The sequence below is a fragment of the Talaromyces rugulosus genome, chromosome I, assembly GCF_013368755.1.
Source record: "Talaromyces rugulosus chromosome I, complete sequence".
NCBI lineage: Eukaryota > Fungi > Ascomycota > Eurotiomycetes > Eurotiales > Trichocomaceae > Talaromyces > Talaromyces rugulosus.
In genome coordinates this window covers 6,344,311-6,364,324 of record NC_049561.1, presented here as the reverse complement: position 1 = coordinate 6,364,324, position 20,014 = coordinate 6,344,311, and the positions used below count along the sequence as shown (strand labels likewise).

The 20,014-nt window shown below is 46.5% G+C and overlaps 7 protein-coding genes across 7 annotated transcripts; 3 read left to right on the top strand and 4 right to left on the bottom strand.

Annotated features, from left to right (window-relative positions):
* Positions 1–1,071: 1,071 nt before the first annotated feature.
* Positions 1,072–6,500, bottom strand: TRUGW13939_02173 (uncharacterized protein; the record flags this gene model as incomplete). The annotated part of the gene is made up of 2 exons (XM_035485367.1): positions 1,072–6,167; positions 6,218–6,500. 2 exons carry the CDS (start codon positions 6,498–6,500, stop codon positions 1,072–1,074), a joined length of 5,379 nt encoding a protein of 1,792 aa, XP_035341260.1.
* Positions 6,501–6,836: 336 nt separating this feature from the next.
* Positions 6,837–9,848, top strand: TRUGW13939_02172 (uncharacterized protein; the record flags this gene model as incomplete). Its single annotated transcript, XM_035485366.1, has 3 exons — positions 6,837–7,172; positions 7,256–7,854; positions 8,054–9,848. 3 exons carry the CDS (start codon positions 6,837–6,839, stop codon positions 9,846–9,848), a joined length of 2,730 nt encoding a protein of 909 aa, XP_035341259.1.
* Positions 9,849–10,285: 437 nt separating this feature from the next.
* TRUGW13939_02171 (uncharacterized protein) lies at positions 10,286–12,799 on the top strand (the record flags this gene model as incomplete). Its single annotated transcript, XM_035485365.1, has 2 exons — positions 10,286–10,323; positions 10,483–12,799. 2 exons carry the CDS (start codon positions 10,286–10,288, stop codon positions 12,797–12,799), a joined length of 2,355 nt encoding a protein of 784 aa, XP_035341258.1.
* A 737-nt stretch (positions 12,800–13,536) lies between these two features.
* Positions 13,537–13,803, bottom strand: TRUGW13939_02170 (uncharacterized protein; the record flags this gene model as incomplete). Its single annotated transcript, XM_035485364.1, has 1 exon — positions 13,537–13,803. The coding sequence occupies one exon, from the start codon at positions 13,801–13,803 to the stop codon at positions 13,537–13,539; it is 267 nt and encodes an 88-aa protein (XP_035341257.1).
* Positions 13,804–13,853: 50 nt separating this feature from the next.
* Positions 13,854–16,292, top strand: TRUGW13939_02169 (uncharacterized protein; the record flags this gene model as incomplete). Its single annotated transcript, XM_035485363.1, has 1 exon — positions 13,854–16,292. One exon carries the CDS (start codon positions 13,854–13,856, stop codon positions 16,290–16,292), a length of 2,439 nt encoding a protein of 812 aa, XP_035341256.1.
* Positions 16,293–16,573: 281 nt separating this feature from the next.
* On the bottom strand, positions 16,574–16,898 carry TRUGW13939_02168 (uncharacterized protein; the record flags this gene model as incomplete). Its single annotated transcript, XM_035485362.1, has 2 exons — positions 16,574–16,735; positions 16,809–16,898. 2 exons carry the CDS (start codon positions 16,896–16,898, stop codon positions 16,574–16,576), a joined length of 252 nt encoding a protein of 83 aa, XP_035341255.1.
* A 1,815-nt stretch (positions 16,899–18,713) lies between these two features.
* On the bottom strand, positions 18,714–19,298 carry TRUGW13939_02167 (uncharacterized protein; the record flags this gene model as incomplete). Its single annotated transcript, XM_035485361.1, has 1 exon — positions 18,714–19,298. One exon carries the CDS (start codon positions 19,296–19,298, stop codon positions 18,714–18,716), a length of 585 nt encoding a protein of 194 aa, XP_035341254.1.
* Positions 19,299–20,014: the final 716 nt, after the last annotated feature.

The window sequence follows — 20,014 nt, the reverse complement described above, 5'->3', positions numbered from 1 at the left end:
CGACCGCGATAGCAGCAAGTGGCGCGCCCACGGCCAGGAATGCCCCAGAAGCCTGTCCAACCGTTGCATTGCTCGAAACAATTGACATAAGTCGCGATGGCCAACAGGAGAAGAATTGCGGCTCTGCCAAGAACTGCGCTGTCCAGGTTTTTCGCATGTCGTCGTCTTAGAGGCCAGCTCGCCTGTCTCGAGACGTTTCAAGGACAACGCCCAAGCGCAGGGGTGCAGAACACTGCTAGGAAATAATCTATCGGATACGTCGCTGTTCGATACATCAAACCTACCAAGTGGACGCAAAAGGCCAATATTGGGGCATGGACAGCCAACGATTTGCGCGGTGTGGTGGTGGTGGTGGTGGTGGTGGTGAAACACCCATTGTTGCGACTCGACAACCCCTGGCGTCAACTTTATTCTCGTCGATCGCGAAACCCCCGCCACTGCCATACTTTTTCAAACATTTCTACATTCCTATTGGATGCGACACTGTTACGGCCCTGCCCAGGAATTCCCAGGCACAACGTCTCGTTGGTCGATGCCGTCGTCCAACCAGGAATCAGCCCGCCATGCATGTCTTTTTTCCCATGCGAGGATCGTCGCGGAGACTGACTCGTTTCGGACAAGAAACGTTTTAAGGCCTGGCTTGTCTCATTGATATTTGCTATGACCAAATCATGGTCCTTCGCAATACCAACAGCACCGTTTTTTCAGGAACACATCAGGGTATCGCCACTTATTTAGCCTGGGGACGAAACAGGGCAGCGCCTGTAAAAACCGGGTTTAGTTTTGCTTGAGTCAAGGAAATAGTCCGCATGTCACGGGCCTGGGCTGGAGAATTTCGCATTCCATTTTGATATTAATGGCATCTGCCTAGGTATACATATGTGTAACAAACAATACATACTCAAATTAACATTTGAACAGTCGACCAATTGGTGATGGTTATATAGTTGAATGTTTCCATATATATCAATTGATGTATGCCTCACCACCACTGCTCCCCACCCCAGGGCCCACCCAGGTCTTCTACTCGTTGACAGCTACATGCTGCCTCAACTACATTTAGGCAACCAGTCACACCCCATAATGAACATAAGGAATCCAGCTCGGGGACTGGGTACTGGCTCGTTCGCTTCCATTCCCCGTCTCCAGTGTCGTGAGCCAACGGTCTCGGAGTGTTCTACTTGCATTGTGCAGCCCTCGACAGACAGACTCGTCAGTCATGTTACTGTCCCTCATTTCGTCGTATATAATTGTCGCCATATTAACGCCTGTTTCAGTCATATTCCATAGAGTCCCGATAACATGGCGAAACCCGGTCAGCTGACATTTTCTGATGAGATCGATATTTTGCGTACTACAGCTGGGATCAGCTCCGCACATGGAGAGGTACGCAAAGAACGGTGGTGATTTCCGCAGATTCAATTCAAAGAGGTTGGCGAATATCGACGAGAGGTTGTTTTTATAATTAGGATAGCCTCTAATTGTACCGGTAAAATGGAATATCTTGCACTGCAGCAGATGTGATATCACATTTGTTGTAGATTGGGTTGGCACCACTGGAGTTAATGACATAGTCTGGCAACGTTCACGGATCTTTTCAACCTCTTCGTTTCCATACAAAAGGCTGCCCCGTTCAGCGGCAACCAGAACCGCCTTTTTGGCGGTGGATGATGCCTGACGTCGACGGCTCTGAATAATTGCCTTTGTAGATGGACTGTATGATGACATCACTCGGTCAATCACTGTCTGGCCAGATGCACGATCGTGATAACCGGCCGCATGCAGCGGGAATGTGGTCAATGGACCTGTCGGAATCCACCAGATATGTGGCCATTTGTCGCTTGAAGGGCAGTCAATATACCCTAAAGCGTCTAATATTGGCTCTGTAACGGTATCCCATAGCCATTGCAGAATTTCGGGACTTCTCAGATCTGCATTGTTAGCCTTTGCCTCGATTTCCTCTCTATTCAGACTGGGTAATTTTAAGACCCGGATTTGGTGCATCTCAACAAGAATCGCGTCACATCGATATGAGCTAACATTAATCACGGCGATAGGGCCCGAAGTTGCGGCAGCCTGCATTTCTTCAAGACTGGGTGCATCTAAGAAATTTTCAAAGCCGTCTTTATCACGGATCTCAGCGATCAACTTGTAAAATTTCTCATCTTCCTTTCGACACTCATCGGCTCTTAATTGCCAGGAAGGTCGATTAGTTTGTGTTGTAGTTCTATCACCCATTGTAAGTGACTTCAGTTTGTTCCTGACAGCAAAGAACTTTTCGGCTAAAATGGAATCCGCTTCTTGTAGATTAAATATGTCCACGAACATCTTGTCTGTGGGTGCTGCAACTAAACATAGCCCCTGTTCAAGTAACCTGAGAGAGACTATAGGTGGCTGTTGCGAATTGAGCGCTGCCACCGCCGCATCAGAAGCAAGGTCCGACACCCGGCCAAGTCTCTGCAATTTGTCGAAATATTTAGGTGAGAACGGTACAAATTCCAGAGCCAGTCTGACAGCAAGACTCCACGCTTCGTAAGCTTGTTTCCAATCGAGGGCCTCCGCAGCAGTCATGAGAACATTTCTGCCGGCTTCTATTCGAACGATAATATTTGGCGTAATTTGATGTAATGCTAGGGTATGACAAGAGGTAGCCTCTTCCAAGTCAGTCATAGCCCTAGTGCGGAGATATCTATGCCAAAGACGAAGTCCAAGGTCCTTCAATCGTTCTGCTAGGTGCGGGTGGTTATTTGGTGTAGCATTAACTGCCCGTCGTGTTACTTGGATAACTTTTTCTAAGTCGGTCATGGCATTAGTGTAACGATATCGATCAAAAAGATAGTTTCCAAGATTGTTCAATCGTCCTGCTAGGTCTGGATCATCATCTGGTGTGGTGTTAACTGCCTGTCGTGTTACTTGGATAACTTCTTCTAAGTCAGTTGTGACCTTAGTGTGACGATATCGATGAAAAAGATAGGTTCCAAGATTATTCAATCGTCCTGCTAGGTCTGGATGATCATTTGGTGTAATACTAATAGCTTCTCGAGCTGCTTGAATGGCTTCTTTAAGGTTAGCTTTGTCCATATAGTAAAGATAACCCTCAAAAAGATGACATCCAAGATTGTCCAGCTGTCCTGCTTGGTCTGGATGCTTATCTGGTGTAATAGAAATAGCTTGTCGTGTCACATGGATGGCGTCATCCAAATAAAGATTGTGCATCGTGTGAGAGAATTGGTAACCAAGTTTAAGTCCTAGATTATTCAAGCATTTCGCTCTGTCTGGATGATATACGGGTAGACAAGTAACGGCGTGTCGTGCCGCTTGGGTAGCTTCTGCCATTTGATTTTGGTCGGCGTATACGTCTTCAATTTTATGAAAACACACGCTCATGAGACCAGAAAGATTTTCTGGTATCTGGAAATCCGGAATGCCATTCACCAAGCTTTGTGTTCGATCAAGATGGGGCAGTAAACGGCGTTGTAAAGCCCAATATTCTTGGCTATGAGTTGATGGAACTGCATTGCCTAAAACAATAATTGCAAGTGATGTCATCTCTTGTTTGTTCTGTAACTGATCAAAACACCACTCATGGATGACTGGGTGCATAGTATAGCCTCCGCCGTTCTCATGACACTCGGCTAGTGAGTAGTCTAGAAGTGTTTGCATTGCGTCTAGAAAGGAGAAATTATCCGAAGCGAGTGATCGTAGCCACCCTGGAATTCCATTGATTTCTTTCAATGCCGGCGAGAGTAGTTCAAACCATAAATCGGTTTTTGATAGACATGACCACAATTCGAGAAGAAACGCAGCGTTGGGATTGGAATTCCTCGCTTGGTTAAGGGAAACCTGCAATGTTGAGGTAATAGAGAAATGAGAGCGATGACCGAGAGCCAACAGGTTAGAGGTCCCATCAAGAGTCTGGCCGCATAATTCTAGATATTTCTCCTGTGTAATCCGATGCTGACGGAAAAATGACCCTGCCAAAACTAGAGCCAGTGGGTGGCAATAGAGTCTTAGGGCTAACTGGCTATAGTCACTCATGTTCCTCCCGGACGTTAAATGCAACATATCGATGCTCTGGCCGAGGTCCATAGCGGAGATCCCTAAATTAACACCTATATTGACTAGGTAAGAAGATCTGGTGGTGACCAGAACAAATCCATGGTCTGCTTTGGGAATGTATTCCCAGGCATCATAAGCATCATGATCAACGTTATCAAAAATCATCAGCCACCGGTTATTTCCTTTCTGGCAAAGCCATATCAAGACGTCATCGATGGCTTCCTGTCGCCCTGTGCTTGGCGGACTGTTCAAATTACCATTTTTTTCTAGCCTTTGATGCCCAGGTAGCCGCGACTTAATATTTTCAATACTCTGTGCTACCGTTTTTTCAGTGGAGCCATCAATCCAAAACACTGCAGTATACTCCTTTCTGTGCTGTCTTGCAAATTCAAGGGCTAGACAAGTCTTTCCGTTACCCTTATTTCCGTACAAGACACAAACACTGGCATGATCTTCATGCTGTGGCCGCAAAGCTTCTTCTATCTGCCATAGTGCATGACGGCCCACAAAGGGCTTGAAAGCAGGGGTGAACTGCAGTTCAAAATTGATGGAATAGTCCTTATTGTTATCCTCGGGCTGGACTCGGTTTGCCGTAGATGTTATGGATGACCCATTCCTAGATATGATAAATGGCTGTAATATGGGATCTTTCTCTGCGTCAGGGTACACTTTAATAGGCAAAAAGTTCCACTCGATGTCCCTCACTTCAATGCCTGGTGGTGATTGTGTCCCCAGTTCCCTCGTCAAGATTGTCCGGGCAGCTCCTAATTCCTGTTTATTTAAATTTTCGTCGTCACTGAAAGATAGCGAAAGGCGAGCCAAATCTGAATCAATGGAACTCTGTTCCTGCATGCTTTTCCCTGTCCAATGTAAGCCACGAGAGGGGGCCCGGCTAGCTTCCGATAAAGTGTTGTTGATATCATCTCTATAAGGCAAAGACATAAAAGCTAGTGATTTAAGATGACCCGCAATATGCTTTGGTAAGAGATCTAGTCTTTTTTTTCTGTTTCGAGGTATTATATGCTCAATCTCTTCAGGGATGCAGTTGCAAAGAGGACAGGTGAAGGGATCCCGTATAGCTGATACAGTACTTCGTCTTGTGAGGGTGGATACTTGCGATTGAGTATACCTATCTGCATGGAAAGAGTTCATATGATCTTTAAACTCATTTTTCCAGCGAAAGGGCTCAATTGGGTTGCATATAGGGCAACGCCACATCAAGAGGTGCACATTCCAGGCCACCTCTGATGGCCCATGTTCAGCCATGTGCTGACTCCACTCTTCGAACTTGGAAAAGTAAACTGGATCGCTACTGCATCTTTCTGAGATGCACACATAGGCTTCAAGATCGGCATCCACATGATGTCTCCACCATCGGTCATTTTTCACTTTGGCAGCAGGAAGGAGCTCGAAACAGTAAGGGCAGGTGCATTCATTATGCCCACGCGTAATAATCGGAGGTGGTGGGTAGTCTAGCTTTGCATCGTGTATTGATGTTCCCCTACTGATAACTGAAAAGGGTGACTTCGCTGCGCTGTCGTATAAAATCCTGCGAAACGCTTTCGAATCTAGCGTGGAGGCATTCGTCTGAGACGGTGCTGGTCCGATGGGTTGCAACTCCTGCTTGAACATAATATTCTTTGCGGGCAATTCTGAAGGCTGAATACGCTTTTGTGTCTGTCTTGGTTGTGCAAGTTGACGAGAAGCGTGCTCTGCTACTCTTGAATCTTTTGTATTCACGTAGTTATTATAGGCCAGTTTACTCTGATGCCTTGACTTGTATTCAAATCGCCTTCGCCTTATAGCAAGAGAAGCAGCAAGTTGCTCACAAAGGCTTCCGTTTATTTCTTTGTATCGGTGTTTTATGATGGTCAGGGCGAATAGTTCGAAGCTCTCGTCGTCGTCTTCACTAGCAAAGGCTTTCGCGCGGATATTTCTGCTCTGTATAGAGGATTTCCGAAGTACCATAGCTAGTGTTTGGAGTCTATCAATACTTTCTTTAGTCGCTTCCACACTCTCTGTGAGAGATGGCGCCAAATCTGTACAGCTTTGGCAGTAAGATTCCTTTGCTAAGCAGTGGTTATTGATTTCCAGGGCGCTTTTGATAGCTGGCTACATCAGCTGGTTGAATTATCCAAGCAGGGAGACTCTACCAAACCTCGCCTGAGATTTCTATCCATTACTTGGAGTAGCTGAAGAATCATCTCTTTTATATCATGGCTGCTTCGTAGACGGTAGTCGAGAGAGGCATTTTTATTTGCCAAGGCTCCGACATTGCTGGTCCAAATATTAAGACGTCCAAGCTGTGTTTCAGCTGCATCAAAGGCGTCTGCTTTAATCTTGGAAAGTAGTTGGAGTAACTCTTCAAAGGACTGGGAACAACGCGCAGTCAACTCATATACCGAGACCTGAGTTGGTGGGTCGCTTCTGGCGTTCTGCATTTTGACCGCCAACTCAAAATAGGAAGGGGAGCATAACAGCACCTGAGATATTTAAGGACAGTGTTGGTACATAAAAGACGAGCCTAATAGAACTGTCAGACCGAGGGGGAAACCCCGCCATCACGTGGCTGCATGGCTGCAGACAGCTAACGCAACAACAAGGCTGAGCGCCAGCCAGACACTTTACTTCTCTGTGCCTCTCTCGCACCACAAACTTCCAGTGATAAAATAAGACACCCCGAGATTAAATTGCTACATCTTTTGCTGTTTGGAAACTGTACCTTTTGTCACTTATACAAAGTCAACCCTGCGTCGTCGGGACGAGAACCTGTGAAGATGAAGCTTTCCGTGGATGGAGCAGATCAATGGGAGCTTCTGCAAACAGTTCATCAACTCTTCTCCAGGCCATTGAAATGTTATGGTAATACCAAAACAGTAGGCTCCACAGGAAACCTTCCTGAAGAAAGACTTCAAAATTACAAGGACTTTTTCCAAATTGACATGAAGATGCTCCTGCTCAATGTTCAACCGGACTATGAGCTACCGACGCAAGCATTTCAAACATGCATAGATTCTTTTAAAGATCTCCTTGAAGCTTTTGAAAATCTAATTGATGATAGCATCTTGGATATTCAAGACGAAACGTTTCAAGATCCTTTACAGGAGACCTCAGTATGTCTTACTCCGTACTTTCAAATTTCAACCACAGTGTGTCGAGGCATTTAGTGAAAAGGGGCTGATTTATGACTCCAAAGAGGGTTAATCTAGAAAACGAGAAAAAGGCCAAATGGTCCAAAATACTTCGCGGCCGTTTCTTCCATAAGTCAGACCGTCATTCACAGCTAGCCTCTCGGGCTATGTCACAAGCTCCTTCTGCGCTACCGAGTCCATCCTGCGCGTTGCACCCCAATGCTAAGCTAAGGCGGGTTAAAGAAACACTTTATCGTGATGATGGCGACTTGGCGTTGTTAGATAACTGTGTTCAACTACAGAAAGAGCAAGAATTTGACACAATGCTCAACGTTATAAGCAGTTTCAACGGGACCATGAGACAGCTGTTTAAACAAACACCTGCGCTTCTCGACAATCCATCAGCAATCCAAACTACACTACCCACCAAAGAAACCAAAGTTCCAGAAAATAGTCCGGGTTATGCTGCATGGAGTTTAATGGAGAATCTTCACGCGTCTTTCATTGATCATTTAACATATTGCGAGTCGACACACCAGGCTAGACTTCATGTACCTGTCCTGCAAAAGTCGGACAACGTGGTATCTACCCTTGATGTTGATATGTTCTTTTCAACGTGCCAGCAGTCAAAGAAATGGCACGAGGCTAAATGCAAAGTTTCAAGGTAGATCTTTTCATTCTGTTGATAAATGATCAGGTTCAGAGGCAGCCTAACTCGATACCACTACTAGTTCTTCGGATCATGGACCCTTTCCAGGCCAAACTGAAATACATAACTTGTGTGATAGTATCAGCCGATCTCATAAATTGAGGCGGGTATTGCACCTTCTTGCCGATGAACAAAGATTATGGGATTCCTCCAGAACGCCTAGGAAGTCGATAGCTTCGAAGGCCTTTCCGGGCATCTCCCTGCGTGCCCTCCTGGAGAATGGTCATTTTGGACAGACTAGGAAGAAGGGACTGACAAAGATATCTTTGAAAGAAAAGAGAATATTCGCGGTAATTCTCGCACATACGATGCTACAACTTTGCGGCGGTCCTTGGATTCAAGAAACATGGGATGCGGAAAACATTTTCTTCATGTTCGATCCTGATACCCAAAAACTATTTGACTTTTATCGGCCTTATATAGCCAGTCCACTTGAATCAGACCAGCTGGCAGATGTATCCTGCGATGATCGCATGCACAAGTATCCACTCATCCTTGATTTCGCACGTATTCTTTTGGAAATTGAATACGGGGAGACTATCATGGCGACAGAAGAGGACTACGATGCAGAGACACATAAGGAAACACAAGACACACCATTTTTCATGATTGACCGAGTATTGAATGAAATCGCTGATGATGTCTATCAAGATTACCGCAATGCAATCTCTGCGTGCTTGGATATTGAAAAGTTTTTGCCTCCTCATGGCGGATTCTTTGATGACCCGGAATTCCAACAATCGATTTACAAGTATATAGTCGCGCCTTTGGAAGATGAACTCTTCAAAGCATTCAGACTGAAGGCCGGTGACTTGTATTTGATGAATCGGCATGAGGAGGACACCGCGACTCACAACCGGGCCACTATCAATATATGGAATGTCACAGAAACCCCATTGCAGGATAATCAATTAAAAGTTCGGCCAATGGTCTCAGGATCGACACATGTAGAAAATACTACGCTCGAGTCGTCAGGTAGCATTGTTATAAGAGAATCTCAAACTACCCTCAGCATCTCTTCCGCTACTACCTATACACCCGATTCATACACCGTTGCTATTGTATGTCCCATGGGCGTAGAAATGGCACCTGTTGTGGCGATGCTTGACAAAGATCACCCAGATTTGAGTTTCACCCGACGAACAAACACTTACACTTTGGGGCAGATTGGAGAGCACAATGTGGTGATTACCGTTATGCCAGAGATTGGAAACAGCAGAGCTGCTTCCGTTGTCACACAACTACAGAACGACTTTCAGTCCCTGCAATTTGGTCTTCTAGTTGGAATTGGGGGAGGGATTCCTGATCTCAGTAAGAATGATATCCGACTCGGCGATGTTGTGGTGAGCAAACCAGCAGGTGCTTTTGGCGGAGTAGTCCAGTTCGACCGAGGCAAAACAAACGTTGACAATCGTTTCGAGAGAACGGGTTCTTTGAACAAGCCCCCACAGTTTCTAATGGCAAGCCTTGAAAAACTTAGTGCTCAGCACAGAATAAAGGGTAATCGGATCAGTCACAACTTATCGACCATGCTAAAAAAGTGCCCACAAATGGCCGAGGAGAAATACGTCTACCAAGGTGAAGAAAACGACGTTCTTTTTAAGCACACATATATGCACAAATCAGGTAGCAATTGCAAGGACTGTAGGGAAGACAATGTTGTTGAACGCCCACCCCGCCGATCGACATCCCCGGTGGTTCATTATGGGACTATTGGATCCGCCAACACTGTCGTCAAGGATGCGTATACCCGCGAGAAGTTAAAACAGGATTTAGGTATAATCTGTGTGGAAATGGAAGCTGCCGGTCTGATGGATGAATTCCCGTGTCTCGTCATCAGAGGCATTTGCGACTATGCTGACTCGCACAAAAACAAAATGTGGCAGCCATATGCTGCTTCCACGGCTGCGGCCTTTGCAAAAGAGTTGCTATCTGTGATTCCGGCTTGAATGGTGAATGCCAATAACTTCACCTCGTTCAAGTAAGCCAGGATTCAAGTTGAGTTGGAATGTTATAGATAGATATGTATATATGTGCACTTTTCAGGGCTTTACTGAAATTAAACCCGTGGAAGCTATACTGTCACGGCGCAAGATACAGCTCAAACAAGTTGGGAAGATTGCGCTACTGAACTCCCCCTTTTGCAGTAGACTTCTACAAGACACTTGTGCAGCCAATTCTGCCATAAGCTAGCTCTCTTTACAGCAGGCAGCCCGTTGAACAGCGGATTGAGAATAAATCGTACACAGAAACGTCTTTACATGCCTCAGGTTGTCTCTATATATCACTCATGAGATCGATAACCACACGAACTACCAGTATATCAAGATGAGCACGCTTTATCTCGCATAGTGTTGTCTATGCAATCTGTCGATGAATGACCCAAATGGCTACAGCTCCCAACAGCTCCAGAAGCCAACTCATGTAAATAGGACACTGTATATATTATTGATATCAACTGATAGTGTAAAAGAACATTTAAATTTACCAGTTGATATTCAGAAGTAGTAATGAAAATTGGTCTATGACGTGTTGAGAGCCGCACAATTCAAGCATCCATATCGACCGACTAATCCGGACTAGCGTCGATCGTGACGCCCGCGATCGCGTCGACCGTCTTCAGTCGCGATCACCAGGTAACCAATTGATATACTTGGCTCCGTCGACCTATCGCCCAATTTTTGTCGTTTCTTCTACTAGAGGCTATGACGTCGTTGGAGAAGCTGCGCGCATCCTCCCCTTTGTCTCATGCTGGATGAAGCCTGTCTGGGTCCAGCCAAGGTATCGCCTGTGGCGGGTTAGATCTTTCAGCCTCCATCATGCCTCGCACCGGTGCCATGCAGTGGAGGCGCATCTCGCTGGTGGTAGCCAGGCCCGCGTGTCTTCGCGCTGGTCCCACAAAGTTCCTGTGGCGAAGACTAGAGACATGCTTTTCAACCCCATAGACGCCACCCCTTTCGCCCTTGTCCACGTTCTGTCAACCTTTTCGCCGACTTCAGCTCCCCTTCTTCCGGCCGCCAGCAGCGTTCTGAGATGCTCACCTCCTTCAGTCTTAGCCGTTGCTAGTACTACTGTCAGAGGATCCTCGATCGATGGAATGATGGGCCGGTCCGTCACAAGAACAGCACGTCGTGGCATCCATACATCCGGTCCTAGAAGCGCCTCCCCTGTAGTAGTCGCACCGGCAGGATCCTCTTTAGCAGATCTTTCAAGGGTGCTCGAAACTCCACGGCAAGGGATGAAAAAGGCTGCGTCGATTGACCCCGAGTCGGATGAGGAGATCCCTATCAACGTTGAGGAAGTTCAGCAATCGCTATCTCGATCGCCGCCTGTCAATAGCGACTACCTCCCTCTACCGTGGAAGGGTCGACTAGGATATGCCTGTCTGAATACTTACCTGCGAAATGCGAACCCTCCAGTCTTTAGTTCGCGCACCTGTCGCATTGCTTCCATTCTGGAAAACCGGCACCCTCTGCAAGACCCGTCTCAGCCATACCACGCAACCAAGAACCGTCCAAATCGAAATAAGCCCGCTGATATCGCCAGGGGACAAAGATTTGTCGAGGAACTCGGCCTGGCCAATGCACGAGATATCGGGAAAATGCTGCAGTGGAACGAACGCTATGGTATCAAGTTCATGCGATTGAGTAGCGAGATGTTTCCGTTTGCAAGTCACGAGGTTTATGGATACAAGCTAGAGCCGTTCGCGTCTGAAGCGCTTGCGGAAGCTGGCCGGGTTGCTGCAGAGCTTGGTCATCGCTTGACCATGCATCCTGGTCAGTTTACGCAACTGGGATCGCCTCGAAAGGAAGTCACAAATAATTCCGTACGAGACCTGGAGTTCCACTCTGAGCTACTCCAGCTACTCAAATTGCCCCCGCAGCAGAACCGAGATGCCGTGATGATTCTCCATATGGGCGGTGTTTTTGGCGACAAGGCCGCCACGTTAGACAGGTTTCGCAATAGCTACAACAAGCTATCGCAAGATATCAAAAATCGATTGGTTCTTGAAAATGACGATGTTAGTTGGTCTGTCCATGATTTGCTACCAATCTGCGAGGAGCTTAACATTCCACTTGTCCTGGACTTTCATCACCATAACATTATCTTTGATGTGGACAAGATGCGCGAAGGCACGCAAGATATCATGCAGCTTTATGACCGGATCCGCGCAACCTGGACACGAAAGGGGATTACTCAGAAAATGCACTACTCCGAGCCCACGCCCGAGGCGATAACGCCTCGCCAGCGGCGCAAACATAACCCTCGCGTTGCCAATCTCCCACCCTGCGATCCGACCATGGATCTCATGATTGAAGCCAAGGACAAAGAGCAGGCAGTTTTTGAGCTGATGCGCAAATACCAACTGCCTGGCTACGATCGCATCGCCGATGTCGTTCCTCATGTTCGGGAAGACGAAAACAAGACGTGGAAACCACCCAAGCGGACCAAGAAATCCAGTCCCTATGTCGACCTGTCTGACCTCGAGCCACCACCGAGTGTTCAGCCTGGGGAATTCGGAATGGGGGGCCCTGATGGCAGAGTATACTGGCCACTGGGGCACGAAGAGTGGCTGAGACCAAAGAAACGAGTTGTTCCTCGGAAGAAGACCGGAACCGATGATGCAGTCAACGAAACTGCGGCGAGCCCGGCAAAGACCAAGAAATCACGAAAGAAAGCCAGATCAAAAGCGAACTCGACAGCCGACGAGAAAGAAACACCGAAACGCAGAAAACGCAAAGCTTCAAAAGTCAGTACTACTTCAAGTTCCGACGAGAAGGAGTTGGCATCACCGAGTCCTTCTGAAGCTCAGACTTCGTCGTCGACAGTTAAAGCCACGCCTGCGCGCCGCGGTCGGCCGCGAAAGAAGGTCAATTACGCTGAAGATGAATCCTCCTAACTCAGTTCTTCATTCATTGTAAAATATGTCGGTTTTTGGTGGTGATGGATTTGGTATGGAAATGGCATTACTGGCGATATGCGTCTATGGCGAAGGGTTTCATTTTCTTACGTGCATACTATACACTTGTATTGTACAAATACTAAATATCCTCTCATCTGAGCAATTTAATTCTTTTTCAAGAACTGAGCGACTCCAATTTACATTCTGGAGAAAGCACGTGGTTCTGACTCGTGAAGACTGGTCGGGCCAACTCTAATCTGGACTTCCAACGTTGTACCTTTCTTTATTCTAGTCTTGACCAAATCATATGAATTTTTATATAACAATCATTCCACCGTTATCTCTCACTGACTCACTGACTCACTGACTCACTACGTATTTCTCATTGCAGTCTAGTGGGGCCGCACCACGGCAGTTATCCTAACGTCATTCTGTTGATCAACAATAATCCGAGACGCATTGCTCAGAAACATCAACCACAGAGCTTGCTCGCCTCGACAGCAGCTTTGAAAGCATATTCCTTTGAATTCTCTTCTTCTTCTCTGAATACGCACCGAAAAGAATCGCCAATCGAAAAACATAAAAAACGCTGGCGCCCAAACCTCGCTTCCTCGGTCGCTGGCGACGGACAGCCTCGCTGGTCCCCCGACCACCAACACAACCACCAACAAACCGACTTTGGCGTGATCGCAAGGTGAACTCGGCTTTCCGCATTATTCGTATTTTATCTCTGTTCAGAACTCGCCATCAATTCCGAGATCGATTGTGGACATTTCGACACGAGACTCTGTCCCATATCCGTCATCTAGCGCAGTCACGGCTGTACCAGGCGATCGTTTGGAGGCAGCAAGACAAGAAGACCCGGCAGAAACAACGAAAGCGAACTCCGTATCATCGCAGAAGCGTCCTCTCGCTTCTTTTGGGGCGGCGATATCTGCGTTTGTTAAATTGGAGTCGACGAACAGGTGGTCTTCCTCTGCCACGGCGCGACCCAACAACATCGCGCGCCGCCGCTATTCAGACGCCGAAATATGCGAATCGCAGTACAATAATGTCACGTTTAGGATACGGAGAGGGATATGGGGCGGATGATTCGGGTCGGGAGTACGGATCTCGACGACAAAAGGTGTTTGGGTATTTGAAGGCTGCAAACGATATGCGTCAGGCGTATACCTCGTCCATCCAGCAGAAATGGCAGAACACATATGATGAAAACGGGGTGGATGCACCGGGGGCGTTTCCCGATGCTGATATCGCGCGGTCCGGTGATGAAGAGATGGTAATATTTCCAAGCTATGCGAGGAGGCATGTGAAGAGAATGCGAAACGCACCTGCGGAACCCCAGCCAATGCCTGGCACACACGAGGATATCGATCGACCGAGCTCACCGGGGGATATGAATTACTGGAAGCAAGAGTGGGAAAACTATGAAGACGATAATGCTATCGTCGATATCGATGTGCGAGGGTGGCTATATGTGCCCCAGCGCGGAGCCATGAACCGAAAGCATCGGCTAATGATCGCACTGGCGAGAAAGCTCAGTGGAATACCAGCTCCTACAGCTCCTTCAAGCAACCCCATACAGCAGAATCTTGCCAGAAGGGAAGACGAGGATGCCACCCGAGAAGCTCAATCGATTATCAACAAGGGCGAACACGACGCAGACGTTGCGTGGAGAAGCAACCGATCTGGAGATAACAGCGACCCTGACTCACCTGGTAGACTATCACGGGTATCGACGAACTCATTGCAGAATAAAGATAATCTGTCCGTGGCAAATGCACGTCTGATGGAGAGATTAAGGCCGTTCATGAACAATCCCACTGTCGGCGGGGCGATCACTCTGTTCTTCTTCAACGAAGAAGAGAGTCAGTCCAGGACAACGTTGACAGATGACTCGGGGCATTTCAACATTAGAACAGCTCTGGAGTTTATACCCACTCATGTGAGAATACTCGCTTCTGAATCACTATCTGTCACAGAAGAAATCCGGATCATCGAGCCCAGAGGAGTCAGTTTGATCAGCGATGTTGATGATACCATCAAACATTCGGCTATCGCCAGTGGCGCCAAGGAAATTTTCCGAAATACCTTTGTGCGCGAACTGGATGAGCTGACTATCGACGGCGTCAGAGAATGGTACAACAAACTGGCAGGCATGGGCGTCAATATGCACTACGTATCCAACTCGCCATGGCAGATATACCCCTTGCTGAAAACGTATTTCAAGTTGGCAGGCCTGCCACCCGGCTCTTTCCATTTGAAGCAGTACAGCGGAATGTTGCAGGGCATTTTTGAGCCTACTGCAGAACGAAAGCGAGTTTCGTTGGAAAAGATCATGCGTGATTTTCCCGAGCGGAAATTCATTCTGGTTGGTGATAGCGGAGAAGCAGACTTGGAGGTATACACAGAAGTAGTCCAGCAGAATCCAGGGAGAGTGCTGGGCGTGTTTATCCGTGATGTGACGACGACGGAAAAGAAGGAGTTTTTTGACAAATCTTTTGACCAGTCGAGATCTAATTTTTCGCGAAACTTGCCACCGGTGACGAACGATCGTGCGGATTCCTTTGCAGCCAGGCCAGCATTACCACCACGACAGCCGTCTGTTACGAACTCGAGCCAACCCGAAAATCTGATTTCGTTTGACGATTATTCGTCAAGCGATAATGAGGTACCTGAAACTACGGTTAGAAAGCCACCACCAGTCAAACCTTCGAAACCATCTGCCTTGCGAACAGCAACCACAGTGCCTGCAACAGCAGCAGCCTCTGAAGAGAAACCGGAAACCATACGACGAAAACCGGCGCCGCCTCTTCCAGATAAACCGCGTCGACTGTCAACTCCTCAGAGAGAGCCACAAAAAGACAGTACATCTCAAGAAAGAGCACCTCCATTACCGCAACGCAAGCCCACCGCGAATGATACATATACTAACACCGTGAAAAACATGGCCGTGAATGCATATAACAATATACCTTCTACTAGAGACACCATGGACGCACTGTCTAATCTGTCACTCAAAGACGCCGGGAAGTCTCAAGACGACGCTTATATCACTACGGCTTCTTCGAAACGTGGAACACCGCCACCTCCTCCGCCACCTCGTCGCGCCATGACCAGTACGCCCAACAACGAAAAGAAGAATATCAACACACCGCCCAAACTGCCATCCAGACAGGGAACGCCACTACCTCTATCCAGCAGCAGCAGTAATCCCCGGCTCAATAACACGAGCAACGCAACGAGCACAACGAATAATCCAGATTTTTACGACTCGGGTCTGGCATATAACAACAGTTCCGAGGACGCTCCTCCTCAGCCACTGCTCAACAAGCGTGAAGAACTGTGGAAACGGCGCTGGGAACGGGCTCAGCAGATTCTGTCGGATCAGGGTGTTTTGCTGGGTAGTTGGAGAGTGGGTAAGGATGCACAGGATATTACCACCTGGCTGGTTGAGGATTCGTTGAAGAAGATGAGTGAGAAAAAGTAAGGGTATGCGAATGAGAATACTTACTGATAGATATATGTATATAATATGCCGTATCCTTTTTTATGTACCTGTACTGTATATATGAATATTTAAATCTATCATTTCGCTCAAACTTAAATAAGATCGATTGATCAATTGATAACATTTGAAGTCAACTGGTGACTCGCACTTGTGTATCTGGTACTACATATGCAGACTACTAGCTGTGCATAACATACCGCCTTGGGAATATGGTATCAATTCCATCAATCCACGAGTTGACATGTTAGTCACCACATCAATCATTTCGTGTTCGCACCTGGCTTTGGATTAAGAGTCATATTTCCAAACCATCCAGCGAGACTAGGAGTTTCGAAATGTCCTATTTCTAGTTCCGCTAACTTGGCTGCCTCTTTGGACGGCGACTGCTTTGGCGAAGAGTCTCGATGATGGGAAAGGAAAATCTGTTTTTTTAAACATTAGCTCTGTGTTTTCTGAATACTTGAAAACGGTATAAGGAGGGGAGGGGGGCCTTACCTGTGGTGCGGCTTTGTCGCTTGAGGCATAAAGAACTCGTTCTTCGCCGCTGGAAAGCTTCACTGGTTTCGAGTGGTTTCCATCAGTCATGGTGGATTTTTTTTTTAATAAACTGGCGTAGTAGGCTTTGTCTATTGATATCGAAACTGTGTGAGAATCGTGTAAAGGACACATGTCTATAGCGGATGTAACAAACTAACCTGGACTGTAAATCTTAGTAGAGATTATGAGGAAATGAAATGGATGAAAAGGTAATATATATAGGCCGTTAGAATTATAAAAGAATGCGCCAGGCTCTATGACTCGTGTGTTGTGACACAAAGGTTGAGTCAGTCTCGGAATATTCGGCTATGTATGACTGCGAGGCTCGCTACTTTTGGTCTTGTGATATTCATATCAACACCAAACTAGTAAAATATCAAAAATTAAAATATTTCATAGGTGGATAGATCAAAACCGCTATAAGCTACATACAAGAAGATACATAGCCTCCCATGGAAGGAATAAAACCAGTCTCGAAATTCAATATACAACTTAAAAAAACATGCATCGCCAACAAAAAAAATTCAATAACCTTGGACGCCTTATCAGAGAGAAAACACATTTCAAAGCACAGTATTGTCAGTGGTCAGATTTGCAATCTTGAGAAGCAGTCTTTTCGGTCGTCTTCGAATCCAGTGCCTTAATTTTTCTTTATTAGCCATCTATTGGGTTTTTCAGGAAGAGTTTTTATTGGAATTAATTCACATACATCACAAACTGGTATCACTTTCTCCTTCCCATAAGGCTGGCTTCTTGCAGAAAAATAGCTCGCGGTATCAGATCCACCGCCATCATCGCAGCAGGCCTTTTGAGCATATTCAAATTCTGTACCCTCTTTATATTGGACCGATTTAGAGTGATAGATTAGTAGCAGTTTTTTATACTGTGTTGGTAGAAAAACATACCAGGAGTGCTAACAACAGACCTTACTGCAGCCAACTGCTCTTTTGTCGGAAAAGAGCTATGCGGATGTCGAATTCCCGGTTTTCTAGGCATCAACGAATTCTGATCTTCGAAAACCGGCTCCAATTGTTGACAACCTTTTATATCAATACACATCGGCTTGAAGGATGTCTTTGGTTTACTGTCGCTGGTGCCTGTCGTTGTATTGGCCTTTTTGAGATTATGCTGCTGTGTAGAAGGAGTCTTTTGTTTGCTCTGCAAAACAACCGTACCCAGACTCTGTCTTTCCGTTGTCAACATTGCTGCATCGCTAAATGTAATGCTCCGGTGTCGAGGAGGGGGAGTGTCGATAACATCTGACGGGGGAGGTTGGTCTCTAGCAGTGAAACACATGTTTACTTCTTTCAAAATCCATTTGCTGTAGTATTGAAGAATTTCTCTAGGTTCGAGGAGAAGGCGACTTTTTCGATGGTTATAAGTGAGTCTGCTACATGTATGACTGTTCACTGTGAATCATTAGAGACCGCCTTCGTCATCAGAGGAATACTTCAAGTGACTATTGTTCGGACGTTAGTACAGTCATCTATCTAAATCGAAAGATTATCAAGTTTACTTGTAAGTTTATTAAAAGACATTTGACGGTTTAGAGAATTGTACTATTCTAGTAAACTGAGTCTCCAACGAGTTAACTGGTGGGCTCAAGAACGCCCAAGTGATTGCCGACCAGCATGAATTGACTATCCCAGTGACTCATCTACCAAAAGAACATTGAAATATTTGATTCTCCATGTAACAGGACCCCGGTCGTCCAAACAACACTCGATATTGCAAATGAACCTTCGTAAACCGCTAATAAACAACCCAGAACTCTGATTTCATGATTTCATCCCTCATCCAAATGTCTAACCAGCCAACGCACCCAGCAGGAAATCTGGGTGGCCACGACATAGTCGATCATGCTCACACGTCTTTTCCCTTGTTCTTGTCCCTCCCCTTCCCCTTGCGCTTGCCCTCGTCAGCCCTGTCGTTGTCCGTATCCTCCCCCTCCATCCTGTACCCCCCATACCCCCAATACATAGTCTCCAAGCCAGTACGCTTCTCACCAAGAGAACAACTGCTCCTCCTCCTATTTTTCATATCGGTAAACCTCTCCAACATCTCCGCGTCGGGCCATTTACAAGCCTCCTCGGACATATATTCGGTGGCCGGTCGCTTGGGACTGCTGCTTCCATACGGCAAGGGAAGCCTTTTGGCCGGGGATAGCTTCCTGCATTTTTCGGCGGAGATGGATTCTTTTGTGAACCTCGGGGTGTTGCTGCTGTTGCGTGGGAAGGAAGTAGGAGGGGGGGCAGCAGTAGCAGCAGCAGCAGTAGTATCGTTATTGTTGCTGCTACTTATGTCTAGCTTGTCAATGCTATGGTTTTGGTTTTTGAAATCGTATGGGATGAATGGCACGCAATCTCTGAATGTTTCTGGCGGTGAGGTGGAACATTCGATGGAGCCTGCGGCCGCCTTCGTTGTGTCAAACCATATTAGTTTGTCCATGGTTGAAGGTGTCCTTGATCTCATGTAGACTTGGAATAATTCCTGAGAAGTGAAGTGTAGAAACAGTGATGATAGTGAGAAAGGTTTACTGAGAAATCCTAAATTACATTTTCTCGATCGATGGAATTTTTATAATCAGGGTACGCCACCGTGTCTTGTTTACCTTTGCCTTGCCGAAAACAAAGGAGCGAATTAATAGGCTTGTTCTGTTTAAACAAAGGCAAAGCCACAAATCCTTTGCCTTTGTTTGAAACTTTGTCGGGAGCGCTCTTGAGAACCCTTGTGTGTCGGGGTCGGTGAGTTAATGCATGATGAAGAAGCGGGCAAGCGGTGATGATTTGAGTGCATGGGTGTGTAGAAACAACAGGGGTGTGCCATTTGAAGTTGGTGGCTGTAGAGTTCTAGACCTTGTACAGTCAGTCACATTTACTCTAGATTATGACTTTTTGTTTATACTGCTAAGGTTGAAGTAATTAGGGTTAGCGAGTCACGGGCCCCAACAGTTGACTACACAGCACTTGGCAACCAATAGCTAGCGATTCAACATCTATTCTAGTGTTTTCAACGAGATGATTATTTATAATCAGTGCAATATTTTAACGAGTGTTTTGTATTATTAAATATTAATCTAAGTATCTTCATAAATCCCTCGATAGATCCTCCACTTGAACCCGACTGACATAATTGGTATCACGCGATAAAATCAAAATAGTTGC